Raw genomic sequence first — 20,420 nt, 5'->3', positions numbered from 1 at the left:
ATCCCCCTGTGGAAGTGCAGCGCTGCTGTTTGAAACACCAAATAGGCAAAGTCAGTAAGCAATAATGGGCTTCCAGTGATGAAATGTCACTGTGGTCATGACTTGTTGCTCAGTGATTAGGGATGGCAAGGAGTTCCTAGTGGAATAGACAAATGTACAGCATAAGAAAAGTAAGATTATCGATGGTCTTGGAGTTTCTTCTCTGTAGTAAAGCATGGATAAAGTTACTCATTTGGTCCTGTTTCTCTTGCAGCCTGTGACTGTGCCCATACACAGAACAACTGTAATGCTGATTCTGGCCAATGCATTTGTCCCCCTCACACTCAGGGACAAAAGTGTGAACTCTGTGAAGAAAATTACTGGGGACTCTCTCCTAAACTTGGTTGCAAGGTACGGTAGGCTGGATGAAAAGTCATGGCTGTTAAAAGCATTTTGCCTTATACTAATGTCAGAATTGGACTTTTGTTTTGAGAACCATGATCTTTATTCTGTCCCAAAGTGTTAATGCAACATGCTCACATTAAAATAAAATCCAGCAAAACAACAGATGGCACAATGTTTATTGAGGAACCTTCTAAGAGGTCTGAATTTGAAAATACGATCAGAGTGCTTATTCTGGATATGTACATAGTTCACATTAAAATTGTGAGGTGTGTATTCTAACATTTAGGTGTTTAAATAGTGGTTCTAAACTATTTATAGCAGCAATGGGCAACTGAGAACATTGTTTCTGTGGAAATCAATGAGTGATAATATTACAGATTTAAGAACATTGGAAGTGTCTTGAAAGTTACTGCAGGCATTTTTTCTGAAAATTTATAATTAAAATGGCATAATGTAGTTAATATTTAATGGATGGAACAATGGTAGCTCCCATTATCTCAGCTTAATGCTTATGATTAAGCAATTAAATGCAAAGTCAGGGCAGATCCAAGGAATAGCAACCATTCATGCAGTAAAGGTTCATGCAGTAAATTCCTTTCAGATATGGCATTGGTCCAAACTATTTTATAAATGTTGAGATTTTAAAACGCCTCAGTTACATGAATGTAATGGGTAACTTCAGTGGAGAAACCACAAATACAATCAACTTGACAAGGTCTGTCATTACATGCAGTAAGTATTTAAGTGTCAGCCCAATTGGTATCCTTTTTCTCTCTTTAATAATTTAGAGTAAGGATGATAAAGTAGTCCTAATAAGTCTTCAGAGTTAACCATCTTAGTGATTTATAGTAACGTAGTTGGCAACTGGTCTTTAAACCACAGCTTTGTGAGGTGTCAGCTTGCTGTCATTCTTACTTAATGCACTGCAAATACAGTGTGCTGGTCCTTGTGCCTTTCCTTTGAGGTGTTCTCTCACAGGGTGATTCCACAGCACTTGCCAATGATCAGGTGTAAGTGAATATGCAGTTGCTCACTTTTGCTAGGTTATTTATCATTCCTTTTGGTTGCAGCATTGCAGTAATGAATGTGAAGGTAATGAATATGCATGTCTAAGGTATTTTAGATCCTTTCTTGATGCAACAAGCAGTAATGTGATCTCCAGTTGATAGTCCCAACAGAGGTATATTCCCTATGCTGAATACTTGGATGTTGTAGTTTAAGATCAGGAGCAGTGTCTTCTGGCAAACCCAGCAGAGACATTTTGCATGCTCTCTGCATGGATGAAAAGCCATGCTGAGAAGCCCAGACTGCCTGGTTTTGCAACACAGAATGCATAAGTGGTTACATGATCTGGCTCTGTTTCTAGAAATTGTCTTGATATTTAGCATCCATTTCTGGGTGCAGTAGTGTAGCAGAGCTGTAGTCTTTTTTATAAACAATTACATCATTTTCATATGTGCTGCAGCACAGTGCTTTGTACTTTAGAGCCTTTATTTATCTTTATCACAAGTGGCCAGAGATTGAATACATGTAAATTATTATTATCTTAGTGTTTGATGTTCAGAGCTATGGACCTTTACTGATACCTGAGAGCCAAAGTTGTCAACCTGTGTGGCCACAAAGTATATTAAACGAGGCATTGTAGTACCCGATGCTAGAGCAAAAACTGCTTAATACAAAGAGTGCTGTGGGTAACCAGCAAAATTGTGAAGAATGCTAGAAGATAGGCAGTAATTCTTCTAGAACTTGTGGGTCTTGGCATGCAGGACTTGGCAAGGTAAAGACTTCTCATCTTAAGGAGAGCTGATGAGGAAAATAACTCAGGGAAAATGCTCACAGTAGATGATGATAAATGGAATGTACTTCTTGCCTGTTCAGTTAGAAATAACCACAGACCAGAACTGGGCTTGTTAAGTAACCACAGATAAGAAATCAAGAGTGAAGGCTAATCCAGAGGTGCTTTAAAAAAGAATGACAAATAAGTACACCCTCTTTGCATATTTGTAGTAACAGGTTCATCTTACTGATTGCGTAATGAAGGATGCACTCTGCCAGGAAACAGTTTTCCTTTGGTCCTGAGCTGCATGCTAAGCTTCCCACCTTTGGGATGCAGTGAGATTCTTGGCTCCTCATCAGATAGTGAAAGTAGATTGAGCAGGATGCAGAATCTAGTAATGCTTCTTGAAATTGTAAAAGAATGTTAGTTGTAAGACTTTGCTTTCTGTCATGTTAATAAAATTACGATAGTTACAGATTTCTTTCATTGAACATTTATACAATATTATTTAATTTATTTGCTGTACTCAATTACTAGTACTGTAAATTAAGTATTTTGCATATATTTTTGTTTTCTGGAACAGATTCCTTCAACTCCTTTGGTTCCCAACTCATATTAGGGAACCAACAAAGCTTCTAACTTTTTGCCATCCACTGATATTGGAAATGGAGTTCTTTGCTAAAATACAAACCAAACAACCTCATTCCTGTGTGGAATTTCTTCCCTTTTACTATTGTACAGTATTTGTTGACAAACATTGAGTTTTAAGGGTCATTTTAAAATTTTCTCTGCTGTTTCTGTTGTAAAAAAAAAAATTAAAAGATCTACTATTTATGAACATTTCTTCTCTTCCGCTAAGGCTTGCAACTGTAGCAACACTGGTTCAGCCAATCTCCAGTGTGATGTGTTGACAGGTCAGTGCCAGTGCAAAACTGAATTTGGGGGACGAGACTGTTCCAGCTGTGCCTTGGGCTACAGGGACTACCCGGACTGTGTTGCCTGTGACTGTGATTTGAGAGGAACCAAAGCGGAGACGTGTAATGACACTGCAGGAGTTTGTGGCTGTGAAGAGGAAAGTGGCGTCTGTGCCTGCAAGGTACCGAGTCGTTCAGCCCCGTCTGGGAAAGCATCGGGGTTCTCTAGACATTAATTGCATCAAAGCCAGGGAAGATATAGCGCTGAACAGACTTCAAAAGGCAACCTATGTCATTTATGGGTACACCTAGATCACTGCTGAAGGATTTTCTGTGAGAGATCTTACTGTTAGTCAGGAAAAATTGAAAAACAGTGAAGTTTTTCTGTTCGTACATATTTGCTTTTATTAGGTTTGAGAATGACTCATTAGTTCAGATAATATAGCCTGCATTTTTGAAAATTCAAATTACAATGATAGGAAGAAACCAATAAATACTAAATGGAGAATCTCAGTGTTTTTTGAACTAAGTTTAGGTTGCAAGTTCCAATTAATTTCCTGTGCTGAAATCAAAGGCAGTGCTTAAGAATAACTCAGATATATTGTGAATAGTCTGATATTCTTCTATATAGGAAAGGAAACATTAAGAACATAGATAGTATATATTTTTCTGAAAATATAGGAATCGGTTCTTAAAAGATTGAGTGATAGAAAAGTTCCTTCAAGACAACAAATTCATACCTTCCTAGGTGTCTGTCCAGTCTCTGGTTAAATGTGCCAGTGGGCATTGACTGTAGTTTTGGGTGTTTCTTGAGGTTCAGCTTACCAGTTGGGAATTGAGTGCAAAAATAGACACTTGGGAATAGGTCCCTTGATTCCTGTTCATACTGAGCAGTTTATTTGGCTTTTGGAGCTCATTTTCCAGATGCAGGTTTGGGGGGGAATTCTGTCTTGAATTTAAATTCACAGCTGCTAATTTTTGATAGACAGTCAAATATTTGAGTTTAACTTAAATGTTCTGTGGTTTTTTATGGGGGGGTTTTTATGTGTTTGGTTGTGGGGTTTTTTTGGGGTTTTTTTTTTTTGTTTTTTTTTTTTTTTCAAGAAAGGAAGCAAAACAGCATTGGGAAATAATGAAAAAAAGTCATGTACTGCACAGTAAAATGGATTGCATACAATAATTGATATTCTGCTATGTAGTTTATGTAGCAACTAGTTTTTCTTGCAAAAATAATCATCTTTCATTTAGATAGTGAAGTATTACGAGTGTGCTGTTACTTTTTTTTTTTAAATATCCTTCAGGAAAATGTTTTTGGTCTACAATGCAGTGAGTGTAAACCTGGAACTTTTGGTTTGTCTGCTAACAATGCACTAGGATGTACTCCATGCTTCTGTTTTGGGATGTCCACATCTTGTTCAGAACTAGAAGACCACGTGAGAATTCCTGTAAGTAAAGCAGTGTAACCACACAGACTCAGTTTGCTGTTATGTTCATGTTAGGTACCACTGGTGTGCACATTTAATGGGTCAGGCTGGGTGTCCTAACTGGCTTACAGGGCCAGTGGCATAGGTCAGAAAAACCAGCAAATGGTAAAATGGTCATACTTTTATTTCTGACACCTTGTGTTTCACTTCTCATTTCTTAAAAAAGTAAATCTCAAATGTGTTTTCCAGTTTTTTGGGTTGGACATTTATTACCTTTGAAATGGACTATTAACTGTTTAAAAGCATCTAAAATTGTAAATATCAAATTTTGTTGAATGAATCTTTTGCTCTTTGTGTTGCAGATAACATTAACTCCAGATCAGGCTATTCTGCATGTAGTAGCTCAAAGTAACCTGACTGGAACAGTGGAAGGAGTATTTTCACAATTTCCTGATGTTTTATTGGATGCTGCCATAGTCAGAAAATACTTGAATACAGAAACATTTTACTGGAAGTTGCCAGAGCAGTTTCAGGGAGACCAGGTAAGATTATTAAATAATTGGAATGCTTTGTAGATAACTTTGTTGTCTGGTAGACACTCCTTTACTCTAGAATAGTGACTATATTCATAACATATTTCTATGTTAGTTCTGTTCTTGTAGGTCATAATATTGTAACTGTTCAGTGATAGAGCAAGCACAGACAACATATTTACCTTACCCTTATCTAACAAGATTTTTGTTGACCCTGTAAATTGGTGACACCCATATTTAATTACTTCGCAGTAAAAATTCTGTGGTGTATAGGGGGGAAACAGTGATATATTTGGTTTCATTGTAGAAACCTAAAAGAATTTTGAACCTTGATGCTAGAATCAATATATAGATTATGGAATCTCTATTGCTTAGGAATTCAATGAAAATTGAGTGCACACCTTGACAGGGTCTAGGTAAAGAAACTAGAAATACTGCTTTTTAGAAATATGTATTTAACCTTGGTGGAAGAGCCACTGAGTTTAAGTCAATTTTATTTTAAATTTTTATTGTAAAATTTTCGAAGGACTGGCAGTTTTCCAGTCTACAGATGATGTAAAGATATTTTCAACTAGTAACTTGAACCTTAGAATGAATAACAGTAATAATTTTTAATCCAAACAGCTCATGGCCTATGGAGGGAAGCTGAGATATACTGTTGCCTTTTATGCTTTGGATGGCTTTGGAACCTCAAACTTTGAGCCACAGATTCTAATGAAAGGAGGTCACACCAGCAAGTTGGTCATCTATGTAGACATCCCTTCTCCAGAAAATGGAGTAAGAACTGACAAGGAAGTAGAAATGAAGGAGGTAAGCCAAAACACAGCAGGAGCACAGCATAACCTTGAAGTAAATGTGGATGTTCATGGTTTTAATAAAGAAATAAATAATGAATGTGTTATGTTTCCCTAGGATTCTTGGAAGTATTTTAACTCTGTTTCTGATAAGCCTGTCTTACGTTCTGACTTCATGTCTGTGCTCAGCAATGTTGAATACATCCTTATCAAGGCAGCTTATGGCCAAGGATTACAGCAAAGCAGGTAAAGCAACCTCTGATTGCATTTATTTATTGTGTTGCATTTACTGTAATTTAACTTACAAATAGCCTCAACTGAGCTATACAGTAAAGACTTACCTCAGAGAAATTTGCAATTTCCTATTTATGACTTTTGCTCTTCCTTTGACAAGAAAACATTTATAACTTTTAATTGCAGCAGAATTAAATTCTCTTGAATTCTTTTCTGTGAAACACTAAATGACCCTGCTGCTTACTTCAATAGCAAGACACACAAAGGAGCACAGGCTGATGCAGTGATCTGCAGGACTGATGCTATAGTTAAATATTTTGTATTTTCTAAAAGACTTCTTTCCCATCTTATTTTTATGGATATTGAATTTTTTGTTTCTTTTTTCAGTTCAAGTGAGTTCGTGGCTTTATATCTGTCTAGGTGTCTCCTGTAGCTTGAAACACTCCAGGCAGTGGTAATAAGATAGTCCTACCTCAGAATAGTAGCATTTTATTACCATTTTGTCCAGAACTAAGTTACTAATGAGAGGGAGGGGATGGGATATCCTCGTTGCATCTGTCAGTCTGGAAACTAACAAGATGAGCAAAGATGCATCCAGTGAAAACCCAACATCTGTACGTCTTCACAGCTCTGAAGAAGTCCGATTCCACCTCCAGATTTTGTGTTGTTTTTGATTCACATGCCCTCAATTATCTTTTTGTTAGCTCTGTCCAAAATTGTGACACAAGACAAATGCAGCTGTCTAATATTTCTGAGGAAAAATTATATCATCTTGATGGTGGGTTTGGGAAGTTTTCCAGACCGAGAGGGATCGACCTTTATTACTTCTAATAATTTCTGGTGTGTTTAGTTGTAGATTCTTGAGTCCCATAAATAAGTAAAAAATCTTCAGTTTTTGAGATATTTGCATGGGAAATTATGGAAGATTATGTATTGTAGCCCTGACTTAGAAGCATGAAAATGTTTTTGGATCTTGTTTTTGTTGTTCATGCTTCTTTAGATGTTCACAGTCTCTTCTGCATATATCCTGCAGAATTGCAAATATCTCAATGGAAATTGCAGTCAAGTTTGAAGAAATGCATCTCGGCAGACCTCTAGCTCATCTTGTAGAGCAATGTAGGTGTCCTGCTGGCTACACTGGATTGTCCTGCCAGGTACTGAACCCTTGAATCCTTTTTGTATGACTAATAATGCGAAGGAAAAAAAAATTACTTAAATGGCTTTTAAAATTGTAGCTGTTAGCTGTAATAATTTTTTTTATATTTTATTTTACTCCCTTTACAACTAGAGCTGTGCTCCAGGATACTACAGGGGAAAGCATACAGAACATAGTGTAAGAGAGCCTCACACTCTGATAGCACCTTGTGTGCCATGTCAGTGCAACAACCACAGTGAAACCTGTGATCCTGACACTGGAAAGTGCTTGGTATGTACATCCTATACATTCTTCTGTTAATTTAACCTATCCAAGGAGTTTTTAGGAGAAGTATATGGCTGTACCTCTTGGACAAAATAGGATTTCTTTCCCCCCACAACTCTGAAAGGTGGAAAATCTGAATAGTTTCCTTTAACATCCATACAGTAAATTTAGCAAGGTTTTGGTGCATTAACATACTCAAAATCATAAATTGTTTTAGTTTTACTTTTAATATTACTTGTATATTGGTTGAGTTTGTCTGTTTTTCTGTGAGACATTTTGGGTGTCTGGACAAGGTCTGCTTAGGTACAGAAAAAAAGAAATACAGGAGGCAGTAAGCCATACCACACCACAGACTCAAATCAAAGGTAAATTCTTTCTCAGGAAGAAATCCTCTGGGCAGCTTTAAATGAGGCACTTTTTTAATGGCCAGAGACGACAGTATTGTAGGTATATGCCTCAGCTAAGTTGATTTGCTTACTTTTCTCATTTTATCCCAAAGGTTGCAAAGAGGGGTCACATATGACTAACAGGTTTCATCTCTCTTGTGGTCTGACAGGCTGTAGACAGCAAATTCTTGGCTAACCAAATAAGGCATATTGAGTCCATTCCCTGGCATTGCTCTGTGTTTTTTCCTATTTTTTCCCCAGTTACTTTATTTTTCCAGTGGTGAGTGGGTTAGTTCAAAGTCAACTTCTGTTGAATTAATTCTTGAAGTTAGTTTTCAAGTGAGTTTCCTTAGTCCTTCAGGCTTTTCTAAGCCATTTTTTTGGTTTCAGATTTGTACAAGAGCATGTATCTCATGAGTAAGAGCTAAGGTTCTCACTTTTACAAGGCTAAAATGCATACATCTTTCACAGAGGTGAATATTCATCATTCTTCCTCTAATTGTCTTGTTGAGGGTTAGCAAGTCATCTGTGTCTTGAAATTACTACTCAGACATTTCCAGCTGAGTGGTGTAGGCAGGAGCGTTGGTTTTCACCTGACTTCTGCTCCCATAAAATAGGATCTTGCATTGCTGCTGTTTACCTCATCAACCAATCTAAATTACACACTAGCAGGTATATGAGGTACAGAATAAGAAAAAAGAAAGGTTGAAAGAAAAAAGTAGGAGAACCAGAAAAGTCTTTTTGTTCACTTGGGTGACTAGTCAGTTAAGTTGTGTTTATAATACCAATTTAGTGTTTGAATATTAATTGCACTGGTTATGGATCAGTACTCTTGACAAATTATCCTAACTGTGGATAGTCCTCAGCATTTCAGCAAATGCTGAAACAGAAAAGCCAAATATTCAGTTTAATTTTTCCTTTTTTTTGTTTTGTTCGGATTTTTTGTTTGTTTGGGGTTTTTTTTAGCATTTTTAATGTACTGTGATGTCCTGACCTGAATTGATTAATAGTAGCAAAAATACATAGACTCTGGAAATTCAGAAAAGAAATTAGGTCAGCCTGCCTGAAGGGGCATTCACATAAGAGAAAATACATAAGAGAAGATTCTGTGTGCATAAAGGGTTTCTTCACTCAGAGAATACTGACCCGTGGGTAGTGACATGTAGAGATCATTGTTGGAAACTGTACACAAGTCGATAAAGTTACTCTTGTTGTTAGTTGTCTTGTTTTTGTTGTTTGTGTCTCAGAACTGCAGGGATAACACAGTTGGTGATTACTGCAGTGCTTGTGCCCCAGGCTACTACGGGAAGGTGACTGGATCTGCCAATGACTGCTCCCTTTGTGCCTGTCCCAGGGCCAACCCTGTCAGGTAACCACAGCTTTCTAAATCCAGTGCACACTTCCCCATTCCCATTTCTTGTGTTGTACGTCTAACCTCCTACTCCTTCTGCTCCTCCTACACTATAACAGGGGTTGTTTATTGTTATGTAACTTTAACTTGTAGACATTTGAATGCTGCCTATTTTTATTTAGTAAATGGAGCTTGCCTTCTGAACTGTACTGGTAACTCGGAAATTTTAAAATAAAAAGATTAGGTGATAGATGAATCAATTTTTTCTCTTAAGACTAGAACAGACACATAGACTGTTTTATAGATAGTTGACTAAGTTGCTAAGTTGTGTTTAGTATCAAATGTGAGTCTCTTTCTTCATTCAGAGAATAGTAATTTGTATTTACAAAGATTCAGGTCATCCCCACTCAGTGCAGGAACTTTTCATGAGATCAATCTGAGGGGAAGAACAAATACTCTTTTGTCTGAAATTCATACATCTGCTTGTTTGGTAGAGGAGCAGTTAACTGTATTTTAAAAAACAAAATGCTGTGCAGGCTGGGTTTTTTCAGAAGCTTAAAAAGCATATTTGTTGTTTGCTTTTGTATAATTGCATCAGAATGAGAGTCTGGCAATTTTGGTGTCCTCATACAAGTGTTGGTTAAATACATAAAATAGCGATATCATACAACATCCATTTTACATTGTCTTACCTTTTCAAAGGAAGGCCATAATGTGCTCTGGCATGTTATGCAGTACTGGAGCCACACTGGGAAAGCAAACTTAACTAATTGAAAGTACAAATTCTAGAGCAATGCAATCAGATTAAACAGATGATAATGTTGCATACAGTATCTAACCTGTGACTGAAGGTTTTATCTGTCTTTTTATGGTCTTTTATTTACATGATAGCAGGTATTTATCTTTCCTGCAGTTTTAGTCCCACTTGTGTCCTGAAGGGTGTTCAGGATTACTACTGTGATGCTTGTCTCCCAGGATATGAAGGACAGTACTGTGAAAGGTGAGTTACACGTGATGTTCCTATTGATTCCCAACTCCCAAGGACAGTTTGTTTAATATGAGCCATATGTGTACTCAGATTATTTAGTGTTCATAAATCAGTGTATAAATGAGTGCTCGAGGACTTGGGGTGATTTGCTAGTTACTGTTGCACTGTTCATAAAAACCCCAGGCTCTCAGTAAGTGCAGCATCTGATGTCGTGGTGAATATCCCGTGATGTTCAGTGTGCCATTCCTGCCTGCAGGTGCTCCCCCGGGTATTACGGTGCCCCTGGGCTCCCTGGTGGCAGCTGCCGTCCGTGCCAGTGCAGTCCGGGCGGGTCCGTGCACGGGAGCTGTGACGGTGCCACCGGGCAGTGCCTCTGCAAGCCGGGGGTGACGGGACCGCTCTGCGACGAGTGCGAGCCGCGGCATCTCCTCCTGGAGGACCAGTGTGTGTGTAGGTGGAATGGAAATTGCTTACTGTCCCAAGGGGCTGTGCTCCACACCAGTGGTATTTATCTCCACGAGGTTATTCCGTGGATGGGTTTAGGATGTCAGGCCCTGTTGTTTCTGTGAAGGAAAGAAGCCCTAACAACTTATTATTTCTGTAAAACACAGAGGTTTGGAAAAGGTATTCTCTGGAGGTCTCATCCAACCTCAACCTTTCTGGGGACACAGAGGAAACTATAGTAGAGGTCATAACATCAGCCAAGCAGTCAATCCTTAAAATGCTTGTTTAATGCCACAAACAAGTTTAAGGAAAAATAATTTTAAGACTTTTGCTGACTGTGTAATATTTATTGCAAAGTCTTGACTTCCTATGTCATTGACCCTTTGGATATGAGGTTGCTGTAATAATACTTCTGGAATCATCCCAGGTTTATAGGCATTCTCCACCAATAATAAGTCATATTCCCCCAATAATTACTCTTGCAATTCTTTATGAGAGTGTAAGTAGTAGAAAGACACATTTAGTACAGCAGTCTGCTTCTAAAATGAAACGGGATTTAGAACCCTGGTTTTATTTTGTATAAAAAAAATTCTGGGAAATAAATGGAATTACAGGACTGTAGGCTTGTTTCCTGTCTGCCAAACCCATTTGACTGAGTGGCTTCAACATGGATTTTTGCAAAATAGCTGAATAGGCTCAATAAGCTTATAGTACAGCTAGCAGCTCAATAGTTAGCAGGACCAGTAGGGCTCTAAAGTGTGCTAACCTAAGGAGAATGTGTCTGGAATAAGTTCACTCTTGAGCAAGAAGGGAAAGACAAGACTACAAATCTGTATATTCAGAGTTATACTTTATCACTCTTAACTGAAATGATGAAGGCACATACTGTCTAAATAAAAAGTGGAGTATTTTTTGTCTTTATTTTAATACTAATACTGCTTCCTTAAACTTGTTTATTTAGCTTGTGATGACAACTGCACAGGAGTTTTGTTAAACAGTTTGGATGATTTGAACGAGGTCATGCTTTCAGTGAACCTCACTGGTATTGACCGTCTGCCTTATGGGATATTATCAGAGTTGGAGAATGCAACACAACATCTGAAGGTAAAAAGAACACACAAACAGCAGAAATATTCAGTCACACTTTTAAAGCAAAACTTGCAGCCACCCACATGTGCTAGTAATTTGACAGAAGGCTTCCTGAAGTTCATGGCTTGAATATGTGTAAGTGATACCAGATTAAGACCATTATGTTTGTGGAAAGATACCTTAAGCTATTTGTCTGCCTGTATTGCTTTCTTTTCTTTTGTTGCATTGGCATTTAAATAAATGGATTAATATATTTTTCAATCAGCAGTTGGATTTCTGAACATGCTGTATGTATGTGCTTCACCTAGATTATGTGCATTCTGAAGTCTGGCCAGCAAGGGGAATAATTTTCAGTGGTGAAATAAAAACAGCAGGCCAGATATTATCCCTTTTTGGTCCCTTTGCTAAAGAGCTGCCAAGGCATAGATCTAGAGGCTGTTTCCCCAGAATTCCCTGGGTTCTTCCATGGAGTGGTAGGCTGCTTTTTCATTAGCAAGGATACTTGGGGTGCAGCAGTTTGCTTTGTTTTTGTCTGTGTGGCAGTCCAAGTGCTTTATCCTCCACCTCAGAACACTAAAGTCTGGTGGACTGTTTCACTGTTGGACACTTTCAAAAACTGCTTGGGCCAAACTTCCCCTTCAGCTCCTCCCCCCCCTAAACAAAGCATGAAATAGCACTTTTTGTGATTCTAGAAGATCATTTATTGTTGCTGAGGAATACGTGGCCTCTGCCCAAAACCAGAGATAAATAGGATCCTCCCTGCTTCATGAGTACTAAAATTAAGCACATTTTTTGGCAAGAGACTTCTCAGCAATAGTCAGGTAGACAAGCTCTGAGTCAGAAAAAAGCTACCTTTTATGTATTTCACCATATTACAAGAAAATCAAAATAATATCTTGCCAAATTCAGCAAATAAAAATTTTGAATTGTAATTTCTTTTATTTAAGGTAGAAGGCAGAATGAATTCCAATCAGTGTACTTCAAAATATTAATTATTACAAAAATTGATGGCAAACTTTGATTAAATTACATGTTTATGCTTCAGCAGAGGTACTCATATCCTTTAATTTTAGTTGCTGACCTTTTAGTTTGAAAGCCTCAGTTATGCTTACTTTCCTTTATATCCTAAGGCATAAGTGTACTGAACTATTGTAATACTTCAAGGATACAATTCACTTACTTTCTATAATTAGTTTGTGTTTGTATAGCACCATCATCTTTTACTTGGAAACATTATTCATATGTAGTTTTTATTGAGCACTTTATTGCAAAGGAAAGTCAAATCTTATGTAAAAATAAGGGCGGTTTAAGTTGCTACTTACTTCTTAAGTGAGTTTAACTTTCTTAGCTATAGTAAGTTTGTAGTAAGTTCACCTTAACTACCTAAGCAAGCTTCTACTTCCTTCTACTTTTTAAGTTTCAGTATGTACATTTTTTCAATAGTAAAATTAAATCAAAGCCAGATGTCATTTTCTTGGAAGTGGGGTGCTTAAAGTGATAGAAAACTTCTTGTGACTCAAGTAATTTTGTTTATGTTGGGACACGATGTTTTTTGTGGGGGTAAGTTGATAGTCTTTTTCTCTGTTTGGAACCAGGTATTCCCCTTGTCCTGGATATTTAAAGATTACTTTGCCTTTTGCCTTGTGCCAAAGAAACAATGGCTGGAGGCCAGAAAATCCCCAAGGTTATTTTTGTGAATTACAGATCTTCCCTGAAGGGCTGTCCCTTGCACTGTGTTGCGTCTGCCTCGTGCTAGTAGCTCAAGAACTTGAGCACTTCCTCTTTTCTGTACCTTTCTGTGGGTCCTTTGGTAGTGATGGTGTTATCAAACCAGATTGTCCACTCCTCGCTGCTCCTGCACCTCCAGTCCATTGGAGGAGTTCAGTAGTTCTGTTTTTCTAGTTACAGCCTCCTGCTTTACTCCTGATGCACCTAAACTTGGTTGCTGTCCCGTCCTGCTTTTTTGAACTAGGCTTTTAAAGAAACCTGCCGGGCTTTAAGGCTTGAGAGCTTTGTCTTTGACTTGCTTTTCATGCCGAGGAAGAAGACACTGAAATTTCCATTTGACACAAGGCTGTTGGATACTCTTGTGCATTACTTTTTAAAAAAATTGTATTTTACGTAAAAGTGTGTGTGTATATATATATAACTTATTATGGTATTTGTGATGATTGACTCTGAAACATCTGAAATCTAAAAATAACCTTTCCTAGACTTGCTCTCTCTGTAAGAGATGCCCTGAGTTTCTCTGCATCTTTAGAGATACTCTGTTGCAGGCCTTGACGTTATCAAATATTATAGACTCAGGTACAATGACCTATTTATGGTCATACGGAGCAGGTTTGCGGTGACCTTGAAGGCTGACGCAGCCTATTATTCTTTATCACTGGCAAAGGGGACCCACAGAACTGCTGATCTCCAGGGTCATCCTCACTCACACACCCTAGTGCAGCTGTTGTGACAGGACCAGCTGCTGAAATGGTAGCACCTATGGGACTGGATGAAATATTTACATCAAAGGGCCTTAGAACACCTCAAAGTAGTTTATGTGTGGAGCTCAGACTGTGGTGAAATTGAGAATCAGGAATGCAGAACTGCTCCTTCCTTCCTTTTTATTCAGTTAAAAATACAGCGTGGCTGGATTCTTGCTTATTTAAAGAAATGCTACACTGTGTTGCATGAACTGTACGTATGTAATTACTTTGTCATCTTGTGTGCTTTGAAAATCAGTCCTTTCAAACATACAAATAATCTAAGTGTGCATAGTTATTTTCTTCCCAACTTTTCTGGACCCGCAACAAATCACAGTCTTCAAATTACAGTGAGCTTTTACTTCTCATTTCTTATAGAGGTCTACAGTTCCTAGAGAAGATCCAACTTACTCAATAGATACAGCAAAAGAAAATCTTCTGAATTTATCAGGAGGAATTGATCACTTGCATGAAGAGGTAGGTGCTGGCTTCTTTATTCTTAGCCTATCTGGAGAAATCATTTGAGATTTCATAGCATAATAGTATAATGCCAGAGACTTGTTCAGAAACTGTTCAAAATATATAGAGTTCAGTGAAAGAATTCAGTCCATGCTGTAGTCTTCCTGGAAAAGGGAGTTAATTGCCTTGTGGAAATCTTCTGCAGACTACAGTGGTTTATGATAGTGTACAGGAGATTTACATGCTTTCTGTTACAGTTTTTTTGTACTGTGATCATTTATTGTCCTAAAACTGGAGTGAGTTACTTTTCTTCTCATTGGTTTTAATATTTGGAGCTTATTGAAGTTTATGTCACAGCTGAGTATTCACCGAAAAGTCCTTGGTACCTGTAGTATTGTGTTTAAAATGATCTCAGGAGAAATAAATCTGTTAAAGTCTCTCAGGAAAAGTAGACAGCATTTGCATTCTTTATCCAGTCTTAACAGAAGAATAATTGTAGGTAGGAAATAGATCACAGTACTTCAGCCATTAGATCTCATTTGCTGGCCATATGTTCTTATAATTTTCTGACCATGTATAGACAATATAACCAGATGCTTCAACTGAGTGTTGTTATTGTATTGCATTAATATTGATTTATCCAGAACATTGATTTTCTTAACAATTATTAATTATACCTAAAAAATGCTAAAATATTTACTTAGTTAAAGAAATAGCTTTGATAGTTACGAGCTTACTGATTATGGAAATAATTGATAACTGATCTGAGAGTCTGGAACTTGAAACAAAATCAAGGCATCTGCAAGCCTGGAAGCATCAGACCTTATCAAAAAGCATTATTTCCTTAAACTATAATATTCTCAGTATTAAGAAAGTAAACATAAAAACCATAGACAAGTGTCAGGAATTAATCAGTGTTTTAGGAGAACTGTCAAATATCATTTCTGATTTTGTTCTAGACAACTAGATTTTTGAAAAAAGCTCAGCAACTTGACACAATGACTCAGAAAACCAGGAATAAAAGTCAAGAACTGACTGGCTTTATTGACACAGTACATACAACCATCAAAGGTATCCTCTTTTTAAGATATTTCCATTTAATTACAAAATTTAGTAAGGGCATGTACTTTGCAACTGTTCAAGTCTTATTTACATGGAAAATGCTACAGTTTGCACAGGGGATTCAAATGTGTTCTTTTTTTTTTAATGGTATGACTAAATTGTTTGCTCTTCTACTCAGTACTTGCTGAAGTTGCTTTGTCACTAAATGAAACACTGGGCTTGGATCTGCCACTGTCAAATGCCACATCTCAGAGCCTGCAGGATGATAGTTCTGCCCTTTTGGATGCATTGCGCAAGAAGGATTTTTTTCAGCAGCACCATAATGCTACCACGGTCCTAAAGTAAGCCTGTTCTACCAAAAACTTTATTTCACATGTGTATCTGCCATGCAACACTGCTTTTTTGAAGAGATATCTGGAGAAACATTTTGCTGTAATAAGTGACAGTGTGATAGCCCAGGTGGGGCTATGTGAACTTTGTTTTGTAGTTATGTGATTTGGTGATACTTGGTTATCCCATGTGATACTAATCAATAATAAAGTCTTTCAGAAGTCTGTAAAATCAATAGTAAAGCCTGTTAACTTGGATGTGATACAAAATTCCCTTGCAATAAGTCAAAAAACTCACTGATTTCAGATTCTTTCAGATCTGACCCTAATACACATCCCTGTGTTGATTTTGGCTGAAAACTGTCTCAGTCAATTCCAAGCCCAGGACGTGTGAGGCCTGCTGAAGGACACGACAATTGATTGTCACTGGAATATGTAACACAAAGATCTGCAAATAAAATCAAGGCATTTTTAAAATAATTCTGAACCATTGCTTAGAACTGTATTCTGTTGTCTTGATTTATCCCCAGTTGAAGGCTGTTTTGAAATGGCTTTTATAGCCACTGTTAATGCTTATTGCTAGACTTGGCAAGATTAAAAAGTACTGTTCCAAAAGTCAGTAATTCTTTTGTTCCACTTTCAGAGATATTAATTCCATAGCACACCAAAACCTGTAGGAATGTTGACATTGGCTTCAAGGGATAAAGATTTAGACCAGAATACAATATTTCTGAAAATTTGGCTTTTTTTAATTAAGTGCTCTGGATAAGCTGGATAGAGTGCTTGTGTTGGTAGCATGTCTCATGTTGTTCAGCAGACTATTGGAAACTCTACAGACATGCAAATGGGCCAGAAACGTACCATTTATTCTTATTAGGAACTTCAAATATGTCTCCAAATGTGTTGTTCCATAGTAAAAGAATGTTCTGACTTTCAACATCAACAGCTTTTGAGCCGTTATAGAAGGTGTTTGCAAATTAACTTTTTCAATTATAGTTTGTTGAAATTTCTGAAAGCTCCCTGATAAGGGTCCTTTGGCAGATTGAAGAAGAGAATTAATAAGTTCTGTAAGGTTGTTTGCTCTGCAGAATTTCTTAAGCAATGCAGCTGTAAATTCAAAAATTATTTAAATAAGCAGCTCGCTAGTCTGTATTTTAGGGAGTAGATTCCCACATGACTCACAGTAAACTGAGTTTGTGATAATGTACTTCAGGCAACATCTGTAGCTGAGGTTTCCACATTTTTGCCATGAAAGGCAAAGTCCCCAGACAAGCTGGAATACCACCTATTTACCCTGTGCTGAAACAGAAGCCATTTTTGACTTGTAAAATACGTTAGATCTTGTAACTTTTTTAAGGCTGTGGTGTCTGATTGAAAGGACTCTGAAGTTTTAGTTTTAGGAAATACATGCAAATGCACATCTGCTGTTCAGTAAGAAAGATGGAATGCATTTTGCTGTATACAACTGTGAAATAAACCAGGGTTTTTTTCACTTTGGCTAAAGATCTCTGTGATGTGCACTCAGATTAACAAGGAGAAGCATTTATGTAAAAATACCATTTCAGGAGTTGCAATGTTCAGCATATGTGCTGAAATGAAGAGAAATAAAGGAATAGACTTTCAAGTTAATTTTAATTTCCATTCCTTCCGTTCTGGAAAGTGTTCGAATGGAGATGCAGATATTCCCAAACAGAACAGCTGAATCAATTAACAACTGACAGATTTGGGAGAATTTAATATTTGCCAGATAATCTTTGTTGCTGATTAAAAATATAAGTGCAGAGATTGTTCATTTCAGTATTCATTTTAATGATACTATTTAATTCTATTTGATATTTAAACTTTTCTGGATTGTGTCAGTTCTGGTTACTTGTTTCTTTCCAGTGCCAATCCTTGTAAATGATGTGGTCCTACATTCAAAATATGAATCACTGCAGTTAGGCTACAGAGTACTCTCAGAGGAAAATTTCACAGAGATTGTGATGTGGGGGCCGGGTATGTCCCAAATTAAGTCCAAACAAATGTGATTCATAGTCACCCCTTTCCCCTGTAGTCGTTACATGCAAAGTTTATGAATGGTATTACTGTCCTCTCCCTGGACAGTCATCATTTTGTGTGGTAAGATGAATAACTAAACTCCCATGTGTATGGATGCTATTCTAGAAAAAAAAAAGTAGGAAGGTACATATAAATCAATTTTGCATGACAGCATTTTCTCCTTAAGAAATCCATGCCTAAGTTTCTCCTTTGCTGCTTCTTTAATTTCTGATTCCTCTCCTTTTTCAGAGCTGCAGAAAAGTTGTTGACCCAGGTTCAGCAAGAGTATCTCAAACCCCAACAGGAGCTTGCTGAACTAAAAACACATGCAAGCCAATTGTTATCAAAGCAGAGCAGCAGCCTGCAGGATGCCCAGGACCTGGTGAACGAGGTGCTTGCTAACGTCAATGAGACCCATCGCTTGTTCCCCCTCATCTCCAGCAACCTGGCAGAGTTAAATGTAAGAATGGACAGTCACTGTTGCTGCATAAGAAATATCAAATATGTGATCGTGTTTAAAAGCTGATAATTGACGTTTTTAAACATTTTTAAATGTTTTAATATATATGATACCTTAAAAATTTAAAGGAAACCAGACCCTTGTTTGAAAACTGCAGTATGTGTTATGTGAGCTCATCAGTATAGCTGGCTTATCATCCTGTTATAAAACACTTGATTTGTGCTATAGGACAAAAAACTAAAAATAAAGGAAGGTGAAGAAGTCTCAACCACGCTCATTAAAGAAGGGAAGGTCCTACTGAATACTGCTGCTGCTCTTGCCTTAGATGTAAAGAATTCTACATTTGTAAGTCCTCAAGTTTTAACATCCTCTTAGAGACTGTCAAGTTTATATTGCTAGTGAAACAAACAAACAAACAAAAGGGTAACTTTTTTTTGCAGGACGTGGAAGTCCACCAGGATGGGTTGGTCCTGTGGAGCACCAAATTGCGGCACCACGTGGATGAGCTGGTGATGCAGATGTCTGTGAGAGGAGTGCTTGACTTGGTATACAGGGCTGAGGAACATGCCACCCAGTTCCAAAGACTTGCAGATGCACTAGAGAGGTGATAAACTCAAGAATTATGAAATGATGAAATTTACATTAGTGCCAGATTTAATATAAATAGGTAGTAGCCTAACTCACTAAACAAATTCCCTGCCCATGTTTTGAAAACAGAAAATTTTGCTTGGAGTAACATAAAGCAATTCTTGACTTCAACACAGCCAGACAAATTCAATAAAGCAAAATTTAATATAGATTAAATTTCAGATGCTTATAATTGCTTCATAGATCCTGTATTTGTACTTTGTTTTTGAGATTCAGATAGGGACTTGTTTCTGTTCTGTTTAGGCAAGATGATTTGTTTGTTCTAAAGGTCTTTATAAACAGAAAAAAATAATATAGAAGGGAACAAAACAGGAGGAAAAAAAAAGAGATGGAATGGAACAAAACAGAACAGCAACTAACAAAACAGAAATAGCGCCACAATTGAAAACCTTTTAACCGGTTCTTTCAGTTCAAAATAATTAATTGAAAGCCCCTTGTGCAACATTTGGCAAGGTGTGCTCTTTTTTCAGAGTGCATCAGGTATTCTGGAAAGATGTGCATGTTGTAATCAAAGACATGGAATTCAATGCTTGATTAAAAACAGAATTACTTGTTAATTGTCTGTTTAGTGATCTTTCTAGGGTAAGAAATGTGACTCTGAACGCAACTGCTGCTATCTACACTCACTCCAGTGTTAAAAGTGTGATTGAAAGAACAGAGAGTTTGGCAGATGATGCATCTAGAGCTGTGAATGGCCCTCTGGATTTAGTAAGTATTAAAATTAGTATTTTAATTTATGTCTTCCCCTTTCTCATGTAGGAATATTTGTTTTAATTCTTTCTGCACTTGCTGAAAACTTAAGTCTTCTTGATGGAGGCATGTCCTTGATGGCAGCCAGTCCTACCAGCTAGTGTGTACTGTATCCTGAATCCCTACTCCAAGGCAATAATGACACCCATTTTCAAGTTCTGTTTACCTTGCTTTTCTCTCTTCCACAGTACCATTTTCCCTTTGTTTTGTTTGCTTTTTAATGTCTAATGCACGTTTAGCTGGACTGGACTTGATTCTGTGAGGGTTTATATCAGACATCTGAGGTGTATTCCCATAGAACTTAAATTCCCAAACCTCACGTGCTCCCTTTCACCTTTGGAATTATTCAACGATCTCCTTATCTGACCTGTCCTTCTTCCATTTCTATCTGGGTATTCCCAATACAGCTACTTTGCTTAGTAGAGGACATTTTATAACAAATGTATGTTTGTGTCCCAAACATCTA

General features: G+C 37.4%; 1 protein-coding gene across 1 annotated transcript in view; it reads left to right on the top strand.

Annotated features, from left to right (window-relative positions):
- LAMA1 (laminin subunit alpha 1) overlaps positions 1-20,420 on the top strand; it is a 100,007-nt gene that overhangs the window by 55,869 nt on the left and 23,718 nt on the right. Inside the window, exons 22-40 of the mRNA XM_063396231.1 lie at positions 254-390; positions 3,021-3,257; positions 4,377-4,520; positions 4,862-5,041; positions 5,657-5,842; positions 5,945-6,072; positions 7,094-7,214; positions 7,349-7,486; positions 9,114-9,235; positions 10,131-10,217; positions 10,462-10,655; positions 11,611-11,753; positions 14,588-14,686; positions 15,628-15,739; positions 15,909-16,071; positions 18,346-18,556; positions 18,785-18,901; positions 18,997-19,160; positions 19,774-19,912. Of these exons, the coding sequence (XP_063252301.1) occupies positions 254-390; positions 3,021-3,257; positions 4,377-4,520; positions 4,862-5,041; positions 5,657-5,842; positions 5,945-6,072; positions 7,094-7,214; positions 7,349-7,486; positions 9,114-9,235; positions 10,131-10,217; positions 10,462-10,655; positions 11,611-11,753; positions 14,588-14,686; positions 15,628-15,739; positions 15,909-16,071; positions 18,346-18,556; positions 18,785-18,901; positions 18,997-19,160; positions 19,774-19,912 (2,822 nt within the window). The remainder of the gene's footprint in view (positions 1-253; positions 391-3,020; positions 3,258-4,376; positions 4,521-4,861; positions 5,042-5,656; positions 5,843-5,944; positions 6,073-7,093; positions 7,215-7,348; positions 7,487-9,113; positions 9,236-10,130; positions 10,218-10,461; positions 10,656-11,610; positions 11,754-14,587; positions 14,687-15,627; positions 15,740-15,908; positions 16,072-18,345; positions 18,557-18,784; positions 18,902-18,996; positions 19,161-19,773; positions 19,913-20,420) is intronic.

This window comes from Prinia subflava, chromosome 1 (assembly GCF_021018805.1).
Source record: "Prinia subflava isolate CZ2003 ecotype Zambia chromosome 1, Cam_Psub_1.2, whole genome shotgun sequence".
NCBI lineage: Eukaryota > Metazoa > Chordata > Aves > Passeriformes > Cisticolidae > Prinia > Prinia subflava.
The sequence above is the reverse complement of the archived record's forward strand: the minus strand, read 5'-3'. Positions and strand labels throughout refer to the sequence as shown.